We start from the raw sequence: 16,562 nt of genomic DNA on the forward strand, positions 1-16,562 counted from the left end.
CTCTGTGCTGACCCACTCACAAACTCCATGTGTGAGCCTGCAGAGCCCAGGCAGAGTGGTGGCCTCTGGAGGATGGGTGGGCTGGGGGTCCATGAGGATAGGCTGAGAACAGGAGAGGGGGGTCAGGTTCCAGCTAAGGTGATCAGAGAAGCCTACATCTGTTACTTCCCTGACAAAGCAGGACTCTCCTCCTCCCGGCCTCCCTTCCCTTCCCCACCCAGTGCTCCCCAGCCCCCAGCCCAGTTGCACTGGCACTCTCACAAAGGCCAGGAGGCTCGGGGCTGACAAGGAGCTGACTGATAATCCCACCACCTGCCAACTACACATGTCATTGAACCTTTGCTTGCTCCCGGGACACGTTGGGGCAAACCTCTGCAGATAAGACTAGAGCACGGTCCAAGAAGCCCCTGCCTTCTCCAGGGAGAGGCATGTCCCTGCATAGCAGGGCCAGATTAACTCCATTTGTCCTGTCAGGTGCTGTGGAGCCGGGGAGGGACCCGACCCAGGGTTCTACGTGCCTGAGTGTTGGGAGGGTGGAGATAGGGAGGCCTGGCAGGCAGCCTGGAGGACACCCTCTTCACAGAGCAGGATGCTGAGGACAGAGAGGGGAGCTGAACACTCAGGAGAGCCCTTTGCTCTGCCATCAACCCAGGGGCCGGCTTCCAGGGATAGGTGATACATGTGGGCAGTGCCACGAGGAGGCACAGCCTGGCCTTCTGGCCCCAGCTGCGGGGCTTGGGGAAAGCCAGAGGGGTGGCAGAGGGAGGCAAGGCTGATCTGGAGAGCCAGCAGGATACCTGGTCCAAGGCTGAAGCGCAGTGAGGTGGGTAGAGCTCCCGGGTCCCTGAGGCTCAGGTTCAAATCCTAGCACCATCAATTACTGCCTGTGAACCCTTGGACCTGTTCCTGTGGTGAGGGGCACTCTCAGCTTCTAGAGGCCTGAGAGCGCCCAGCCTGCCTCCTCCTGGCTCCTCTCTTCTAAGGAAGTAGACAGTGGGGCTCAGTACCTGGGGTTCCTGTCCGAGCTGGGACAGTGTGAGAAGGACCGCAGGCCTAGGTGGGTGGGGATAAATGAGCTGGGCCTCTGAGCACTGGGCACAGACAGTGCGGTATTGTCTCGTGGGTGGGAGGGTATTGTCTTCTCCTCCTAAAGAAAAATAATCAAACTCAGATCAGCCACAGCTCATTAAAGCCTCTGCAGACATCACGGCCCCAGCAATTAACACATGAACAATTACACACCATCACCCCAGGCTGAGGGAGGGCTGGGCCCCAGCCAGCCGTCTCTTCTGCACCCTGACTCCCCTCTAGCACCCCCAAAGAGGTAGCTGTTGAACACTATCAGGCTCATGCTGGCTTAGCAGCCACCGCAGTCACAATCCTTGTTTTCAAAGCAAACAGCTCCTGTGAGCTCAAGGTCTGGGCCACTTTGGTGCTTGCTCATTAGCACCAGCTAGGCAGCTGGGCAAGGGTGGGGACGTAGCCCTGTTTGGCTCCAGCCCAGGCTGCAGCCCAGGGCCCTGCCTCAGGTAGCACACCTGTGACAATGTGCCAGATTCTGTCCTTTGCCCACTGCAGACAGGTCGTCCCCAGGCCTTTTTTCCTTGGAGATGGGATGTGCAGCCCAGTGGGAAAGCCTGGGCTGGACTCAACCTCTGCGTGTGACTCAGCCTCTCTGAGCCAGGTTCCCAACTTAAAATCAGGCCATTTTCCCACTTATATGAGGTAGTTAGAATCACAGATGGGGTTACTATTTAACAGATTTTGAGTTTCAAGATGGAAACAGTCATGAGCGTACACTGGTGGTCCTGGTTGCACAATAATGTGAATGGACTTAATGCCGCAGAACTATACATTTAAAAACAGCTAAGATGGTAAATTATATGTGTATTTTACCAGGATAAACAAAAAGGGGGAAAAATGGAGCCATTAGCACTGAGTCCTGCTACAGGGCCACAGTGAGCATCCAATGATGCATGGGGGTGTGGTCTCCATAAATCCACCCTCACCGCCCCCACTCCCCAGGGAGATGCTAGGGATGGAGAGAGCACAAGTCCTGGGTCCTGGGTAACTCCTCCTCCATCAGGTACGTGGCTCTCTTAGGTAAATGGCTTTGGGTAATCCAGCCGCCCATCTCAGCTTCAGTCTGCCAATCTGGAAAATGGATATAACCACTGTCCCGCCTGCCGATAGGGATGGAGCCATATGACCGACCACCGACCAACAGGAAATGCTCTGCAAACTGAAATGGTCACAGTGGCCAGCAGAGATGGAAAGCCTCACCCCTTGAATCCTCTCCCCTTCTCTCTCCTTCCCTCCCTCTCCTTCTCCTCCGTGCCAGCCTTTCTGTCAACCCAGTACCCCTAGTTTCAGCTCCCAGCCAGGGACAGAAAAGTTTCTCTGCCCTTGCCTCTCCACCCCCCACCACATACACAAAGGCAGGCTTCATTGCTCACACCCAGACCTGTGCCCCAGTCACCTGCCCCACCTGTGTGGGCTCAGACCCCGCCCCACAGCCACATTCCAGGGGCCTCTGGGGCATAGGGGAGGGTTTCAGCTATGACAACAGAGGCTTTCATGAACAGGGGACAAAAATCTCTGGGCAGTCCCAGCCTAGGGGTGAGGCCAGGCCTCTGAAATTAAGTGGGAGTGGAGGCGCTGTGGGTACTGGAGGTCACAGCAGAATTGCTAGGGAGGTGGCAGACGGGGCTCCTGGCCCAGGGAGAGAAGCGAGAGCTGGGCTCTGGGGTCTCCCAGGAACCTCTCCCACGCAAGAGCACATCCTGCAGGATTATTAGCACACGGCATGCCTGGATCACAGCTTCCTTCGCACGGCGCTGGGCACTCACAGCAGCCAGCGTTCCATTCCTTCTCCTACAGGAGACCTTCTGGGGGCCCCGGGGTTGAGGCTTCCTCACTTGCTCCCCTCTGGCACAGGGGTGGCCTGTGGTCAGGCAGCTCCATGGGACCGAACACACCCACTCAGCCTGAAACTCTCAGCCAAGGGGAAGTGGAACTACTTATATACCTTTAATTGGCCTCAGTTCTTGGCAGCCGAACTATAAACCACAGGGGCAAGCTCATGCCCACAAAAGGGCAGAATTATACCAGGAAGCTGAGACTTATGCTCCTTTGCTGGCCTGGGACCAGCCGCAGGCAAAGCCAGGTTGGGGGTCTTATATGGGAGGTCTGGGTCACAGCCGGGTCCCACTCCAGGCTCTGGGCCCAGGTATGAGCAGGTGGGTGTAAGGGGCTTATGTGGGGCTGCCCAGGAATGGATGACTATGTTAGTGCACGCACACACACACCCTCTGCAGCCTTCTGGGTGGGATGCCCGCCTCCATGACTCAGGCTCTGACCCCCAAAGCCCAGGTTCTCCCTCAGTTAGGTAGAGAAATGTATCAAATGAACTGCCTCAGGGGATCCCAGTCTTAGGCCCTCACATGGAGCAAGACTGGAAGGTGTAAGGACCTGGCACAAGGAGTGTCAATCCCAGAAGACTGGGGTAGGGGTGGCACCTTGGGCCAATCATCAGGACACCTAGCTCCTGGTCCTGTCTCTGCCGTGAAGTCTCTGTGTGACTTTGGACAAGTTCCTTAACCTCTCTGAGCCTGTTCCCTGCTCTATAAGATGCCACCCATATAGGGTTGTTTGATCAAATGGTACATACTAGGTGCTCAAGTGAACATTAATTTCAGACCCACGAATACACACCAACTCTTGAGGGAGTAAAGTGGAAAGAAAACTAAATCTGAAAAACAAACAAACAAACCCAGTTTCAAATCCCGCCTCTGCCGCATGTTTAGAAGAGTTACACGTACAAACGACTTCAGCTCTCTTTTAGTTTACCCCTTGGTAAAAAGGGAGCAATGCAGGGCACTTGGGTGGCTCAGTCCATTGAGCGTCCAACTCTTGGTTTTTGGCTCAGGTCATGATCTCATGGGTCCTGGGATCTGGCCCTGCATTGGGCTCTGTGCTCAGCAGGGAGCTTGCTTGGGGATTCTCTCCTGCCACTCTCCTCACTCACGCCTACGCTCTCTCTCTTTATCTCTCTCTTAAATCAATAAAATAAATCTTAAAAAATAAAGAGGGGAGCAATGCTTATTTCACAAGCTTGTTTTAAGGAATAGGTTAGATAAATGAAGAAGAGTTCTGCAAACAGGAATTACCATAACAGTAGGAGTTGGTGAACACCCTCCCTCCCTCTCCTGGGAATACAGGGTGTATTCTGATCCAAATAAATCCTAAACAGGACCAAGTTCTGGCCCATCTTTATGGACTGAGAAAACAGACCCAACATCCTTCCTGGAGCCATAAAGCTTTATTGGCAGGTCAGGGAAAGAGCCAGGAGTAGGGTCCCTCCCCTCCCCTCCCATGGCCCTACCCAGGGGCACCCCCTCCGCAGGAGAGCTGGAAGCCCAGGAGGCTGCTGGACTCAAAGAGCCTTGGGGGTGGGCAGGTTGTTGTAGTGGGCGTCCTGGCCCTCCAGCAAGCTGCGGTAGGTGGCAATCTCCTGCTCCAGCCGTGACTTGATGTCCATAAGCTGCTGGTACTCCTGGTTCTGCCGTTCAGTGTCCGCACGCACATCGCTCAGCTGGGCTTCCATGCTGCTGATCAGAGCCTGGATCTGGGCCAGCTGGGCTCCAAAGCGGGCCTCTGTTTCCGCCAGTGTGCCTTCCAGGGCAGCTTTCTGAGGACAGGGAGAGGGAACGAGATTAACCGGAGGCTGGTTCCCAGGGACGGCATGGGCACAGCCATGACCCAGGCTGTGCAAGGCTACGTGGGCACATCCCACGGGGCAGGGGGCACACACCATGCTTAGCTGAGACTGCAGCTCAATCTCCAGACCCTGGAGGGTGCGCCGCAGGTCAGTGACCTCCGTCTTGCTTATCTGCAGCTGCTCTGTGTGGCCAGCCACCTCCCGACTCAGCTCCTCAGTCTGCAATAAAAGAGGCAGAAGAAATAAGCCCAAGGCAGAACTCGCCTGAGAGTGTGAAGACCTCTCTCCCTGCCACCTCCCCAAAGGGAATCTGCTTCCCCCTACATACCCGGCTGGTGAACCAGGCTTCAGCATCCTTCCTGTTCTTCTCAGCCATGACTTCATATTGGCTTCTCATGTCACTCAGGATTTTGGCAAGGTCAATGCCAGGAGCGGAATCCACCTCCACACTGACCTGGCCACCCACCTGGCCCCTCAGGGCACTGATTTCCTGGAAAGACACAGCAGCGGAGATGGGCATGTCTGAGCCCAGAGCCTGCTGGGCCTGGGCCAGGTCACACTCCCCCATCCCCCAAACAGAAAGGGGCTAGTTCAGGGGAAGACTAAGGAGCCAGCACAAGGAGACAGACCAGGGGGACACCATCCACTGCTAGAACCCTGGGAGCCCTGCTCCACACCCAAGGCCATGCCAAGGGTGCAGCAAGGTGACCATGGTTGAGAGGATACAGGCTACCCAAGTGTCCTCAGTCCTGGGAAGTTGGGGTGGAATGGACAGAAGCCCAGCCTGAAGCCTACCTCCTCGTGGTTCTTCTTCAGGTAGGCCAGCTCCTCCTTCAGGCCTTCGATCTGCAACTCCAGATCAGCTCTGGCCAAGGTCAGCTCATCCAGCACCCGGCGCAGGCCATTGATGTCAGCCTCCACACTCATGCGCAGGGCCTGCTCCGTCTCAAACCTTTCAGAGGAAATGAGTGTTGTCAGACCAGCATTTCCTCAGAACCCCTGGAGACTTCCCTCCCATGTCCCCCAGGGTTCAGGAGTCCAGGGGGTTGGGGGTTGCTTCAGGCCAGCTGGGGTGAGTGAGAACAGAATCCAGTAGCCCCTGCCACCTGCACTGAGCCCCAAAGGGTCTGGGATTGCCCCTCCTTCCCTGCCCCGGCTTCTGCAGCTCTCCAAGGCCAACATAGACTCACTTAGTTCGGAAGTCATCCGCAGCCAGACGGGCATTGTCAATCTGCAGGACAATCTTGGAGTTCTCAATGGTGGCACCAAGAATCTGGAAAATAAGAAGCAGGAAGATGGCACCAGTTCAGCATACTGGCACTCCCTGCCCCCTTTCTCCCTAGAAGAGAGCAAATTAATATGCCTCTACCGCCTAGAGACCAAAGCCCCAGCCATGTCTCAGCTGTCCAGTGGCCTGCTCTCTGGGAGGTCTTGGAATCAATCCATGCCCAGGAGCTGGAGCAGGAGAAAGCATTGTCAGGGACGCTGAGCCAGGGGTTAGGGGATGATGTGGGAGGGCAAGGAGAGAAGTCTGAGAGGAAAGTATCTGAGATCTGCATCCAGGGAAACTCTAAATGGTCTTACAGGAGGCAGACTCTAGTGATCTGCAAACCAGATGTAGTGTTGGGGTACCTTTGTCTGTACCCCCCATTCAAAGCACTTTCTGCATCAGGAAAGGGAACTCCCATTTGTTCAGCATCTGCTATGCGCCAGTTACTTTGCACCTCATCCTTCATGCCAGGTCAGCGGGTATGCCTATTTCAGAGAGGCAGGAAATGGAAGTTCAGGATTCCTTGACCTGTCTGAGGTCCCTCTGCTGTGAGGTGCACATTCACAGCCTTGACTGAGGTACTTGGGTTTATGTTTTTCAAAGAGCAAGTCACAACTCATCATCAATCATTGTACTGGGAGGTAATTTGCATAGTTTTTTAATGAACCTGAACAGAATACAAAACATAAAAAGAGATCACCCACAGTATGGTAAGAATTGTTTCAAGAAAGTGTTCCCGGGGTACCTGGGTGGCTCAGTTGGTTAAGCAGCTGACTCTCGATTTCAGCTCAGGTCCTAATCTATAGGGCTCTATTCTCTGTGGGGAGTCTGCTCGAGGATCCTCTCTCCCTCTCCTGTCCCTCTCTCCCCTCTCCTTTCTCAAATAAATAAATCTTAAAAAAAAAAAAAAAAAAAAAAGTTTTGCTTCCATTTTGAGTGTGTATGACAGAGAATGGATGAAGATACATGGTAAAATGTATTTCTTACTGTTAGGTTACAATTTTTAAATTGTGTAAGCAGTATCCTACTTTGTTGTTTACAACTCCGGCTGTCCCTCCTTGTCCACAGGTCTGGTCAGTCTGCTCTATGCCCCTGGCACCTGGCACCCAGCACCATGCTGGGCACACGGCAGGCACTGGGCAACGCCGTGGAGAGCTGCGTGTTTGGGGATCCAGCACGTGGGGATCATTAAATGTCCCACTGGCTTCTGATACATTTCTTGGAGGCAGAGCTCCCAGCTTCTCCCTGAGGGTGGAGACCAAGCCCCACCCTACATGCCCTTAGGAGCTCCTCTTAGACTCTACAGCTCCAGCACCCCCAGCCCCAGGACTCTCCACCCACACGGAGCTATTGCCCAGAAGGACCCCGGGGAGGGGGGGCTGCCCGCCTTAACCAAGTCTGCAGGCCATTAGCATATGCCCCCTCCCGTTCTTCCCAGAAGTTCCGAAGTCGGGTGAGCCCACCCTCCCTGGGCGGGGCAGGAGGGGCTTCAGCCTGGAGCGTGATGGAAACCAGACGTGCCCCAGCGGAGAAGAGGAATGCAGAGGGGCCTGCGCCGGGGGCGGCAGGGGTAGGTCTGGGGCGGGGTGGACTGCATTCCTCCCAGGCCAAACTGATGCTGGTCCCCGGGCGGCTCGAAGCACCGTCCCGTCTCCCACTCTTTCGGAAGCCCCTCCCAGGGCCCCTACCCGCCAGCCCCGCCCCGCCCGCCCCGCCCACCAACCCGCCCCCTTCTCTGACACCCGGACCTCCACTTCCTGCCCCACCGGCCGGCCCCCCTCACCTGCCCCCAGCTCCCTGCCCCACCCGCGGCCCTCCCACGACCTAACGGGCTCGCTCCCGCCCCGCCGGGCGCTGGCTCTGCTGCCTGCCGTCCCGCCTCGGGCCTCGCCCGGCCCGCGGGGCTGGGTTCGCGCGGCAGGTGCACCTTCCGCAGCTGGGCCGCCGCCCACCTTGTCCCGCAGCTCCTCGATGGTCTTGAAGTAGTGGCTGTAGTCGCGGGCGGGCCCGGGCCCCTGCCTCTGGTACCAGTCGCGGATCTTCACCTCCAGGTCGCCGTTGGCCTCCTCCAGGGCGCGCACCTTGTCCAGGTAGGAGGCCAGGCGGTCGTTGAGGTTCTGCATGGTGAGCTTCTCATTGCCCGCCAGCAGCCCATCGGACCGGCCCAGGCCGCTCGTGAAGCCGCCGCCGTAGCCCCCGGAGGACGAGGACACGAAGCGGGCGGAGGACACAGACACGCCGCGGCCGCCCGAGCCCCCGTGGATGCTGGGCGCGCGGAAGGCACCCCCCGGCCCGAGGCGCAGGGAGCCGCCGCCCAGGCCCCCGAAGGACGAGGTGGCGGACGAGTGGCGGTAGCTGTAGGAAGTCATGGCGAAGGAGGACGCGGGCCGCACTGGTCGCAGGAGCAGCGGTGGGCGAGAGGAGTGGCGAGGGCCTCACCTGGAGACTTTTATGCCTGGGGCGGGCCGAGGCGGGGCGGGGTGGGGGGGAGGGTAAGGGGGGGAGTCAGGGCGGATATCTGAGCCCCGAGGAATTTGCAGGCTCCTGAGTGCAAATATGGGCACTCTCCCCATTGGTCCGTTCTTGGTGGCTCTACCTCCAGCTCTTCCTTCCTGCGGCCCTGCAGGGAAACTGCCCCACCCCAGCGGGCTCCAGAGCAGGACTGCACACCTCCTGTCCCTTCTTCACCCCCATCACACACCTAGACACCCTCATTCACATTCCAAGCCTCCCCCATGAAGCCCTTAAGATTAACCCAAGTTTGACACACACACACACACCGCCCAGGAATGAAGTCCCTCTGAGAGTGGACTCCTATACCCCATCCTGCCTTCTCCAACCCCCCATCACTCAGAGACCCTTCTGGAATTATGTTCTGAAGCAGCTCCCTTAGGATGGGAGTTAAACACTTCCCCTCAATACATTCAGAAGGTTCCTACGCCCACTTGGAATTACAACCTGCCCCTTGGGGATCACCCACACCCTGACTCCCTCTCAGGCCCCCAGAAAGGGAGTTCTGGCCACTGGCCTAAGACAAAGCTGCCCCGCCCTGCTGGAGCCATGCAAAGCCCTGGGGTGAGCACCGGCTCCTGAGAACAGCTGCCAGGAGGCTTCTGCAGCTGCACTGGAAAGGCCTTCTTGGCAACCCCAAACTCAAGCCAGACCCCACCTGGGGCAGACCCTCACTGGGGCTTCTTCCTGCCCACCCCCTCTAGAGCAACCTCTACCCTCCAGCCCCCAAATCATGCATTCGTTCAACACAGATATACTGAAATCATGATGGGGAATCCAAGCCTGCAGGAGGCAAATAACTTGCCCATGAGACATTTAGCACTTGCTACACAGAGACAAAAATGGGATAGAATCCCTCCCCCCTTGTGAGCATCTGGAAGGAGCGTGTCAGGCTGAATCCTGGAACCTGACAGGGTCCTTCCTGTCCTAGCACCTGGATGAACACTGAGCTGCTAGGCACGACCAGGGTGCTTCCACAATAAGAGGAAGGAGCCCTCCTCCCTGCACACAGCCCCCAGCCCTGCTCTTCATCCAGTGCAACAATTCCACCCACCCTTTTTGATCACTTGGAAGGGCCAGGCCCCCTGCCAGACACTGCCTGCGCCTCACCTTAGTTGCTGTTCTCAAGGACCTCACCCCTCCTCAGAACTGTCCCCATGGTTCCTTAGGTCAAAGCAGTCACCCAGTCGCAAGACAGAGGCCCTATGCCCTTTTGAGATGGTGTTAGGGAGGTAGGCCAGCAACAGGCCTCAGTTTCCCCCCTGTGAAATCTCAACCCTCCTTTCTGCATACTATCACCTGGTCCACTTGTGGCTAAAGGAAGATTTGTCCCAGCCTCTGAAACCAGTCCCAAGAAACTGCCTCCCAGACACCCACTTATCCAGGAGAGGGGGCCAGGAAACCACCTACACACCCCCTAACCCACCAGGAACAGCCCTGAGCCGTGCAGGAAGGCCAGCCTGAGGCTGTTTAAACTAGTGAATCAGACCTGCAAGAGGGCCCGAAGTGCCAAAAGGGAAAGAAGGCCAGTGTGACCCAAGGCAGGCCCTGAAATCAGGGTGGGGCTGGGCCTTCACAAAGGTCGTAGCTGCCAGGGCTGGTCTGAGGTGAGTCACTCTTTATTTGACCCTGAAAAGGAGGCCTGCTCCTTGTGGGCCAGATAGTTGCTACGCACACACAGCCCCAGCTGGCCTCATAGGAAGCTTTGGGAAGGGACTTTGTGGAAGGAAACAAGAGTAGGACCAATAGTCCCCCACTCTCACCCCCAAATATTAAGGGATTGTGAGCTCCTTCAACTCCAGAGAAGCTTCAAGTCCCAGTGCCCACCCCAGGGCCATAATCATAGATCAACCAACCCAGGGGGGTACAGCTCAGAGTCTTTGCACATCTCGTCTCATTGGATCCTCCCAGCCAGCAGCCCAGCCTGTTTCACACAGGAAGAAACAGAGGCTCCGAGAGGAGTGATGACTCGCTGGGTCCACAGCCAAGTGTATGCCTTCCAGCCTCTCAACCCTCAGCCCCATGGCCGTGGCCAGGGTTCCTGAGTATGACAGAGCTGCTGCTTTCCCTTTCAAGGAAGTCCCAGCTCCAGAACAACTCCTTTGGGTCCTGTTTCCAGAATCTCATACCAACTCTGAAAGCAGTAAACCCCAGACTTAAATGCAGGTGGAAAAATCTCCCACTCCCACTCTCTGGCCAGAACAGTGCCCTGCACCTTCCTCCCTGTGAGCTGTATGGTTATGACCAGGTCTCTGGTACACCAGGAACTCAGGAGAATGATCTGAACAGGCTGCCCTCCCCAGAGATGGAATCAAGGGGTCAAGCGGCTGCTTGCTGCACATTCAGTAACAAACTGCCCGCAACCAGCAATCTCCAATCTGCCCCTGTTTGACTGGAGGAGCTCCCTTCCCAAGCTCTGGCCCCCACTGGTGTCTGCAGAACCCTAGCACTGTGAGATCCCAGTGGGAAAGGGAGGCATTGTTATAGAAGATCAGAAACACTGCTTGTTTTGATTCCCTTTTAGAGAGTTACAGTGCATGGTACCAAAAGCTCTGATAACCTGAGTCATTTGTAAAATAGAAATTAAAATAGTAATAATAGTAACAACCTAGTTCACGGGGTTCTTTTGAGGGTTAAATAAGATGGTGCTTGTAAGGGTGCCTGACACATAGTGAGCACTCAAAAAATGTTATTGTGTTATATAATTTAATCATGAAATAATAATATCACAATATTTAAAAGTATTATATAATAAATACGTGTATTTTATATCATAAATATTATTATATATTATAGATTATTCTAAGTATTATTATTTGACTTGGTCCGACCAACATTTACCAAGTATACTGGATACTGGAATCTTTTGTCAGGTAACACCTATTAATAATCCATATGTCACAAGAAAAGCTGATCCACTCCAAGGATCAACTTGAGGCTCAAAGAGATTAATAGCTTGACCCAAGGTCCCCAAAGAAAGTAAGAGTGGACCCCGCATTCAAGCCCAGATCTTTAATGGCCTAAAGCCACAGCACCAACCAGAAATGCTGTGCTCCTCTCATAGGATGGAGGTCAGGTTCCCTTCTTCCACTGTTCTGGAACAAGAGTCATCAACCTGGGAAAGGCAGAGTGTCACCTGTTAAGATCCTAACTTGTCCTCCCTGCTCCAATACATGATTATTTATTTGGTCAGTCCATGGGTCATTGAAGCAAAGCTCTGAGTTCAGCCCCTCTAAGAAGGTAGAGTGCATGTGAATAGAGCAGAATTACTAAACTGGAGGAGAGAAAGATAAAAGTGTGCAGATTACATGAACTTTGTTGTGTAAAGTAGTAACCCTTCCCTAGATACCATCCTCTTCCCCCAGGGGACCATCAGCGAGGAATGCTCAAGGTACTTTCTAACCTGTGCCTTCCTTCATTGACCCTGTATCTGGGCCTGTCCCCTAGCTGCCAGGCATAGTACTAGGTGCTGGGATACAGGAGGGAAGCAAGATTTTGCTGCTTCTAAGAAGCTAACAATCTGGCAGGGGATTATAGAGACGTATTAGTTTTGATGAAGTGTGTTAGATTGAATACTCACATTAATTTCCACTCCTTCCTAAAACCCTGTTAAGCTGACAAAGAATATTGGGGAGAATAAAACAAGAGGCAACAGTAGATGATTAACTCCCACAAAACGTTGAAAGCCCAAACAAGAAGAAGCTGAGACCAGGGCTTGGGAGCACAGGGAGCTCCACAGAGCTCAGGAACCAGGGTACCAGGTGCCCTGAGCAGAGAAGTAGAAGATAGGACTGTGAATAGTCTGGATGGAAGTTTCCATAAACAGCACCAGGCTCCCTCTCCACCCCACCCTCACTCCCCATCCAACTGAGGGCAGTCAGGAGAAGACAGGAGCTTTACTCTTTCCCATAAGCCTAGCAAAAATTACAGAGTCTGATCCTGTCAAGTGTTGGGGAAGCTGCGGGCAAAGAAACTCCCTCAAACATGGCAGGAGGGGAGTTGTAGTGACCGTTTGGCAGGCTGATATAGCAGTCTTCCCACAAAAATCCACATACCTCACAAGCCACCAGTTTCGCTCTTTCTTGGTTACCCCAAAGAACTCCTTGGTCATAGGTTCAAGGAGGCATAAAAGGATGCTCTCTGAAGCACCATTTGTCAGAATGGAAAGACAAACCACTGGTGACAGTTGAGTAAAACTGGGTAACAAACAATGAGTAATGTCAATAGACAGTGACACAAAAACCCCTGAAAAATGAGGTCTTGGATAAAGGTGGAGAACAATACATAGGATAAATTGATGCTGGCATACACTTAAAAGGTGACTTCTTTCTACATGTACATATGATTATGCACAGAAGCACAGAGATGCAGGGGGAAATGCACCAGACTGAAGACAAGGATTGCCTCTGAGCCTGGTGAAGGCTCCTAGTCAAGGGGAACCCACACTTATCTCTCCTGTTCTAATTTTTACAAGGATATATTTATGCGGAACCTGTTTCGTGTTTATGTATTAACAGGTAATAATTTCTTTTTTTAATTTTTTAAATATTTTATTTATTTTTTTAAGTTTTTTAAAAAAGCAGCAGAGAGAGAAGGAGAAGCAGGCTCCTACTAAGCAGGGAGACTGACACAGGACTCAATCCCAGGACTCTGGGATCGTGACCTGAGCCCAATGCAAACGCTTAACTGACTGAGCCACCCACTTGTCCCCAAACATATACTTTAGAAATTACTGCAGGTTCCATGCGATGAGGAGCCTGGCAATACGAGGGAGGCAGACGTGGTCTGGGGTAAGGAGACCAGTTTAGGGATGCGCTTTTGGGCAGCCTCGGTAGTGCAGCGGTTTAGCACTGCCTGCAGCCCGGGGTGTGATCCTGGAGACCCGGGATCGAGTCCCATGTCGGGCTCCCTGCATGGAGCCTGCTTCTCCCTCTGCCTGTGTCTCTGCCTCTCTCTGTGTGTGTGTCTCTATGAATAAATAAATAAAATCTTTAAAAAAAAAAAAAAAAAGGAAACCAGTTTAGGGTCTGCTGATTTAGTCCGAGTTACAGATAAAGAGGCCCTGAATTAAGTGCTAGCAGTGAGCATGGGTTGTAAGAGACAGAGATAAATATTGGCCATGCTCCGAGGAGCTCAAGACCTCGCTCTGGCCTGGTGCCCAGATGCGTGGTGTCATAGAGACCCAAGGCCAGCAGCCCTGGTCTGACTGATTCTGTGGCAGCTCATCTCTGTCACTTTCCACCAGTGGGAACCCAGGAAAGGTGGGGCAGGGCAGGCTGGGTCAGGATGGCCCCCCCCCCGGTGTTCCTCTTCAAGCCCCAGGGGAAGAAAAACCAGCCTGACAGGAACCAGGGCCAATTCTGGGGGAGGGGAAGAAGCTCTGAGTCCTTGGGAACTGCCCCTTGTCCAGGCAGTGGGGGAAGGGAGACGGGCAGCTTCCCCTTAGGTGCCACATTCCACACTTTGGGAAGACAGAGTGCCTCTCCCTCCTGAGGGGCTCAGTGTACGTGACGGGGTACAGGCTCCTCTGCACACAAGGAGGGGCCAGGGGGCCACCTGGCCAGGGGTGCTTCTCTCTGCATCTGTCTTGGCCCTGGGCTCTTGGAGCCCCATTGGGAGCTCTGTGCCAAGCCTCAGCCCATCCCACCTGGGCTGGGACACAGGGAGGGCCAGACACAGGACAGACAGAGAGGAAGAAGAATGTCTGGTGTCTGCCCTGATTCCACCCAGATGGTCCTCGGCTCCCTTTCCAGCCAGATACCCAGCTCACTTCCCTCCCTCCAGGGAAGCAGCGCTGCCTCTCTCAGGGACCAAGGCCCTAGGAATTGGGGCTCTTTCCATTTCAAAACTCATCTGATCCTGTGAATCCCTAGGTGGACTCTACAGACTGCTTACTAACCTCACCTCCCTAAGGCTCCTGTCCAGCAACTGAAATTGTCTTCCTCAAAATCAGGTGTGGCTCCGGGACATGGGCTACCTGGGCAGTTTCACTGAACACCTACTGTGCACCAGAGTCTGACAAGTGGCCTTGAGGGCAACATCCCTGCCTCCTTCCTCAGGCCTGGAGAATCCTCCCTCCTTACCCACTTCCCCCCTTTCCCTAAATGTCAGGAACTCCAGCTCCTCTTTCAAGCCAAGCACTCAGTTTAGGCATCACCTCCTCTGGCACCTCCTCCCTGATGCACTCAGGCTGGGCCAGTTTTTCCCACTACTGACCCCCACCCCCAACAACCCCCTGTTAACTCTCCATATTAGACGCACAGCTCTGTCTCCCCAACCAGACTCCCAAGCTTCTCCACTGCATCTGGTCCCAGGGCTGACTCCAGCCCTTAGTGAATGATTAATGAGTGTTTGCTGGGAAGTGGTACAGAAAAGCCCTTTTTTTCATTCAACCAATAATTATGGATCACCCTTTATGTACCAGGTAGCTTTTGGAGTCTGGGCTTCAGAAATAAAATGGCCCAAAACTCGCTGCCCTCCTGAGCTTTCAGTCAGGGTGCAGCAAACACAATGTAGTTCTAGCAGTGAGGGGTGCATGGGGAGGAGCTCATCAGGGAAGGGGTGAAGAGCCACTAGCAGAGGGAGACCATTGCAGGAGTGCCACGAACAGGGACAGAGACGCCTCAATGAGGCAAAGGAGCCTGCAGACCCCTGGGCGAGCCAGGCCGAGGGCAAGGCAGAGGCAAGCTCCCCGAGGCGGAAGGAGCCAGGTGTGTTCCAGGAACACCCAGCCCTGCCAGCTGGGAGGGGCAGGCCAGGGGAGGGGTGTGCAAGAGAGGAGGCCCAGAGGAGGCCAGGTGAGAGGACAGTGTGAAGGGTGCAGTCCCATTCTCAAAGGCTGGGCTTCTTCCTGAGAGCTTTGGTCAAAGCAGCACTAGGAGCCCTGGGGCTACTCTCTGGAGATAGGTGGGTGGAGGGTGGGGGGCAAGGGTGGAAGCTGGACATCTGGTAAGAAGCTGTTATAAAGTCCAGGCAGAGATGCTGAGAGCTTATTCAGGGGACTTGTGGGAGGGTGTGTGAGAAGTGGCCTAGGGGTGTCCTGAAAGCAGAGCCAACAGGTCAGGCTGGTGGTTTGTTTGCAGAAGAGGGAAGAAGAGGCATCCAGGTGACTCTTAGCTTGAGGCCCTAGCCTGGCGTTTGCATTGCAGTCAGAGGATTGGTCTGGGGTCATGGTTTATCTGATCCTCTTCCAGATAGACAGTGGTCACCCCAGGGTCATCCCCGGATCTGGATAATGTGGCAGCATTAGGTTCCAATTGGGTTCTACTCGCCAAGTACTCACTGTGCCCAAGTCTGACAGCACTGACACCCCATGAGGGAGGGACAAGGACTGAAGGCTGTGCCCATCCAGGCTCTGCCCTCACAAGCCCCCTGATGGCGTAGGGAGTAGGGAGGTGACCTTTGACCTGCGGTTTTCTAAATTCCCACCAAAGCTACAATGAATATGTATCACCTCTCTAATTGGAGGTGAGGGGAGATTATATATTTTCAGTTTTGACTTGCCTCAGGCTCCCCGGGCTTCAAGTTGTCAAGTGGGGCCCAGCAGGCTTGGGGTCAGGAGGGTCAGGTTAGCTGAGTTTCTGGAAAAGCTGCTTCTTTCCTGGGAGAGGAAGCCGGTCAGAGAGGAGGAGGAGGGACATTCTTCAGAGCAGCTGGAATTCTTCAGAGCTGCTCCTGAGACAGAAGGCTGAGCACCCCCCCCCACCCCCCTCCACCCCCGCCCCTCCTGGCCCCTCCTGGCCCCTCCAGGCTCCAGCCAGCTGCAGGGTAAACATTCATTAGCAGACGCCACAAAGAATCTGATAACAAGGTGGACTGCCGAAGCTGGGAACAATAGGAGTGTCCAGGTCTTCTGGGGTCTGATGAGTGAGATGCCCTTTACCCAGACAAAGAGCAGCTGAAGCCCCACTCTCGCCAGGGGCCCGGAATCCAAGGGGCATTTTGATCAATGGACAGTTGATTGGGCGGGAAAGGAAATAGACACCCTTGTCCGAGATACACACACACACAGAGCATTATCAGAGGACAAAGCCTCATTGGCTCCCATGGGCACCTCACTGC

The 16,562-nt window shown here is 54.5% G+C and overlaps 1 protein-coding gene across 1 annotated transcript; it reads right to left on the reverse strand.

Moving 5' to 3' along the window:
• Nucleotides 1–4,302: 4,302 nt before the first annotated feature.
• On the reverse strand, nucleotides 4,303–8,427 carry KRT19 (keratin 19). Its single transcript, XM_041727033.1, has 6 exons — nucleotides 7,943–8,427; nucleotides 5,911–5,993; nucleotides 5,516–5,672; nucleotides 5,049–5,210; nucleotides 4,814–4,939; nucleotides 4,303–4,690 (listed from the first exon to the last, which is right to left on the reverse strand). The coding sequence occupies exons 1-6, from the start codon at nucleotides 8,357–8,359 to the stop codon at nucleotides 4,436–4,438; spliced, it is 1,200 nt and encodes a 399-aa protein (XP_041582967.1). The 5' UTR covers nucleotides 8,360–8,427; the 3' UTR covers nucleotides 4,303–4,435.
• Between the last annotated feature and the right edge of the window lie 8,135 nt (nucleotides 8,428–16,562).

This window comes from Vulpes lagopus, chromosome 12 (assembly GCF_018345385.1).
Source record: "Vulpes lagopus strain Blue_001 chromosome 12, ASM1834538v1, whole genome shotgun sequence".
In the NCBI taxonomy this organism is placed as follows: domain Eukaryota; kingdom Metazoa; phylum Chordata; class Mammalia; order Carnivora; family Canidae; genus Vulpes; species Vulpes lagopus.

Bases quoted from the DNA above. Each gene is read 5' to 3' on its own strand.
- KRT19 (XM_041727033.1), bottom strand. From the start codon at position 8,359: ATGACTTCCTACAGCTACCGCCACTCGTCCGCCACCTCGTCCTTCGGG. The intron at 5,994-7,942 runs GTGGGCGGCGGC...CTTATTTTCCAG, and splicing joins TCGAGGAGCTGCGGGACAAG to ATTCTTGGTGCCACCATTGA. The intron at 4,691-4,813 runs GTGTGTGCCCCC...CCCTGTCCTCAG, and splicing joins TGCAGTCTCAGCTAAGCATG to AAAGCTGCCCTGGAAGGCAC.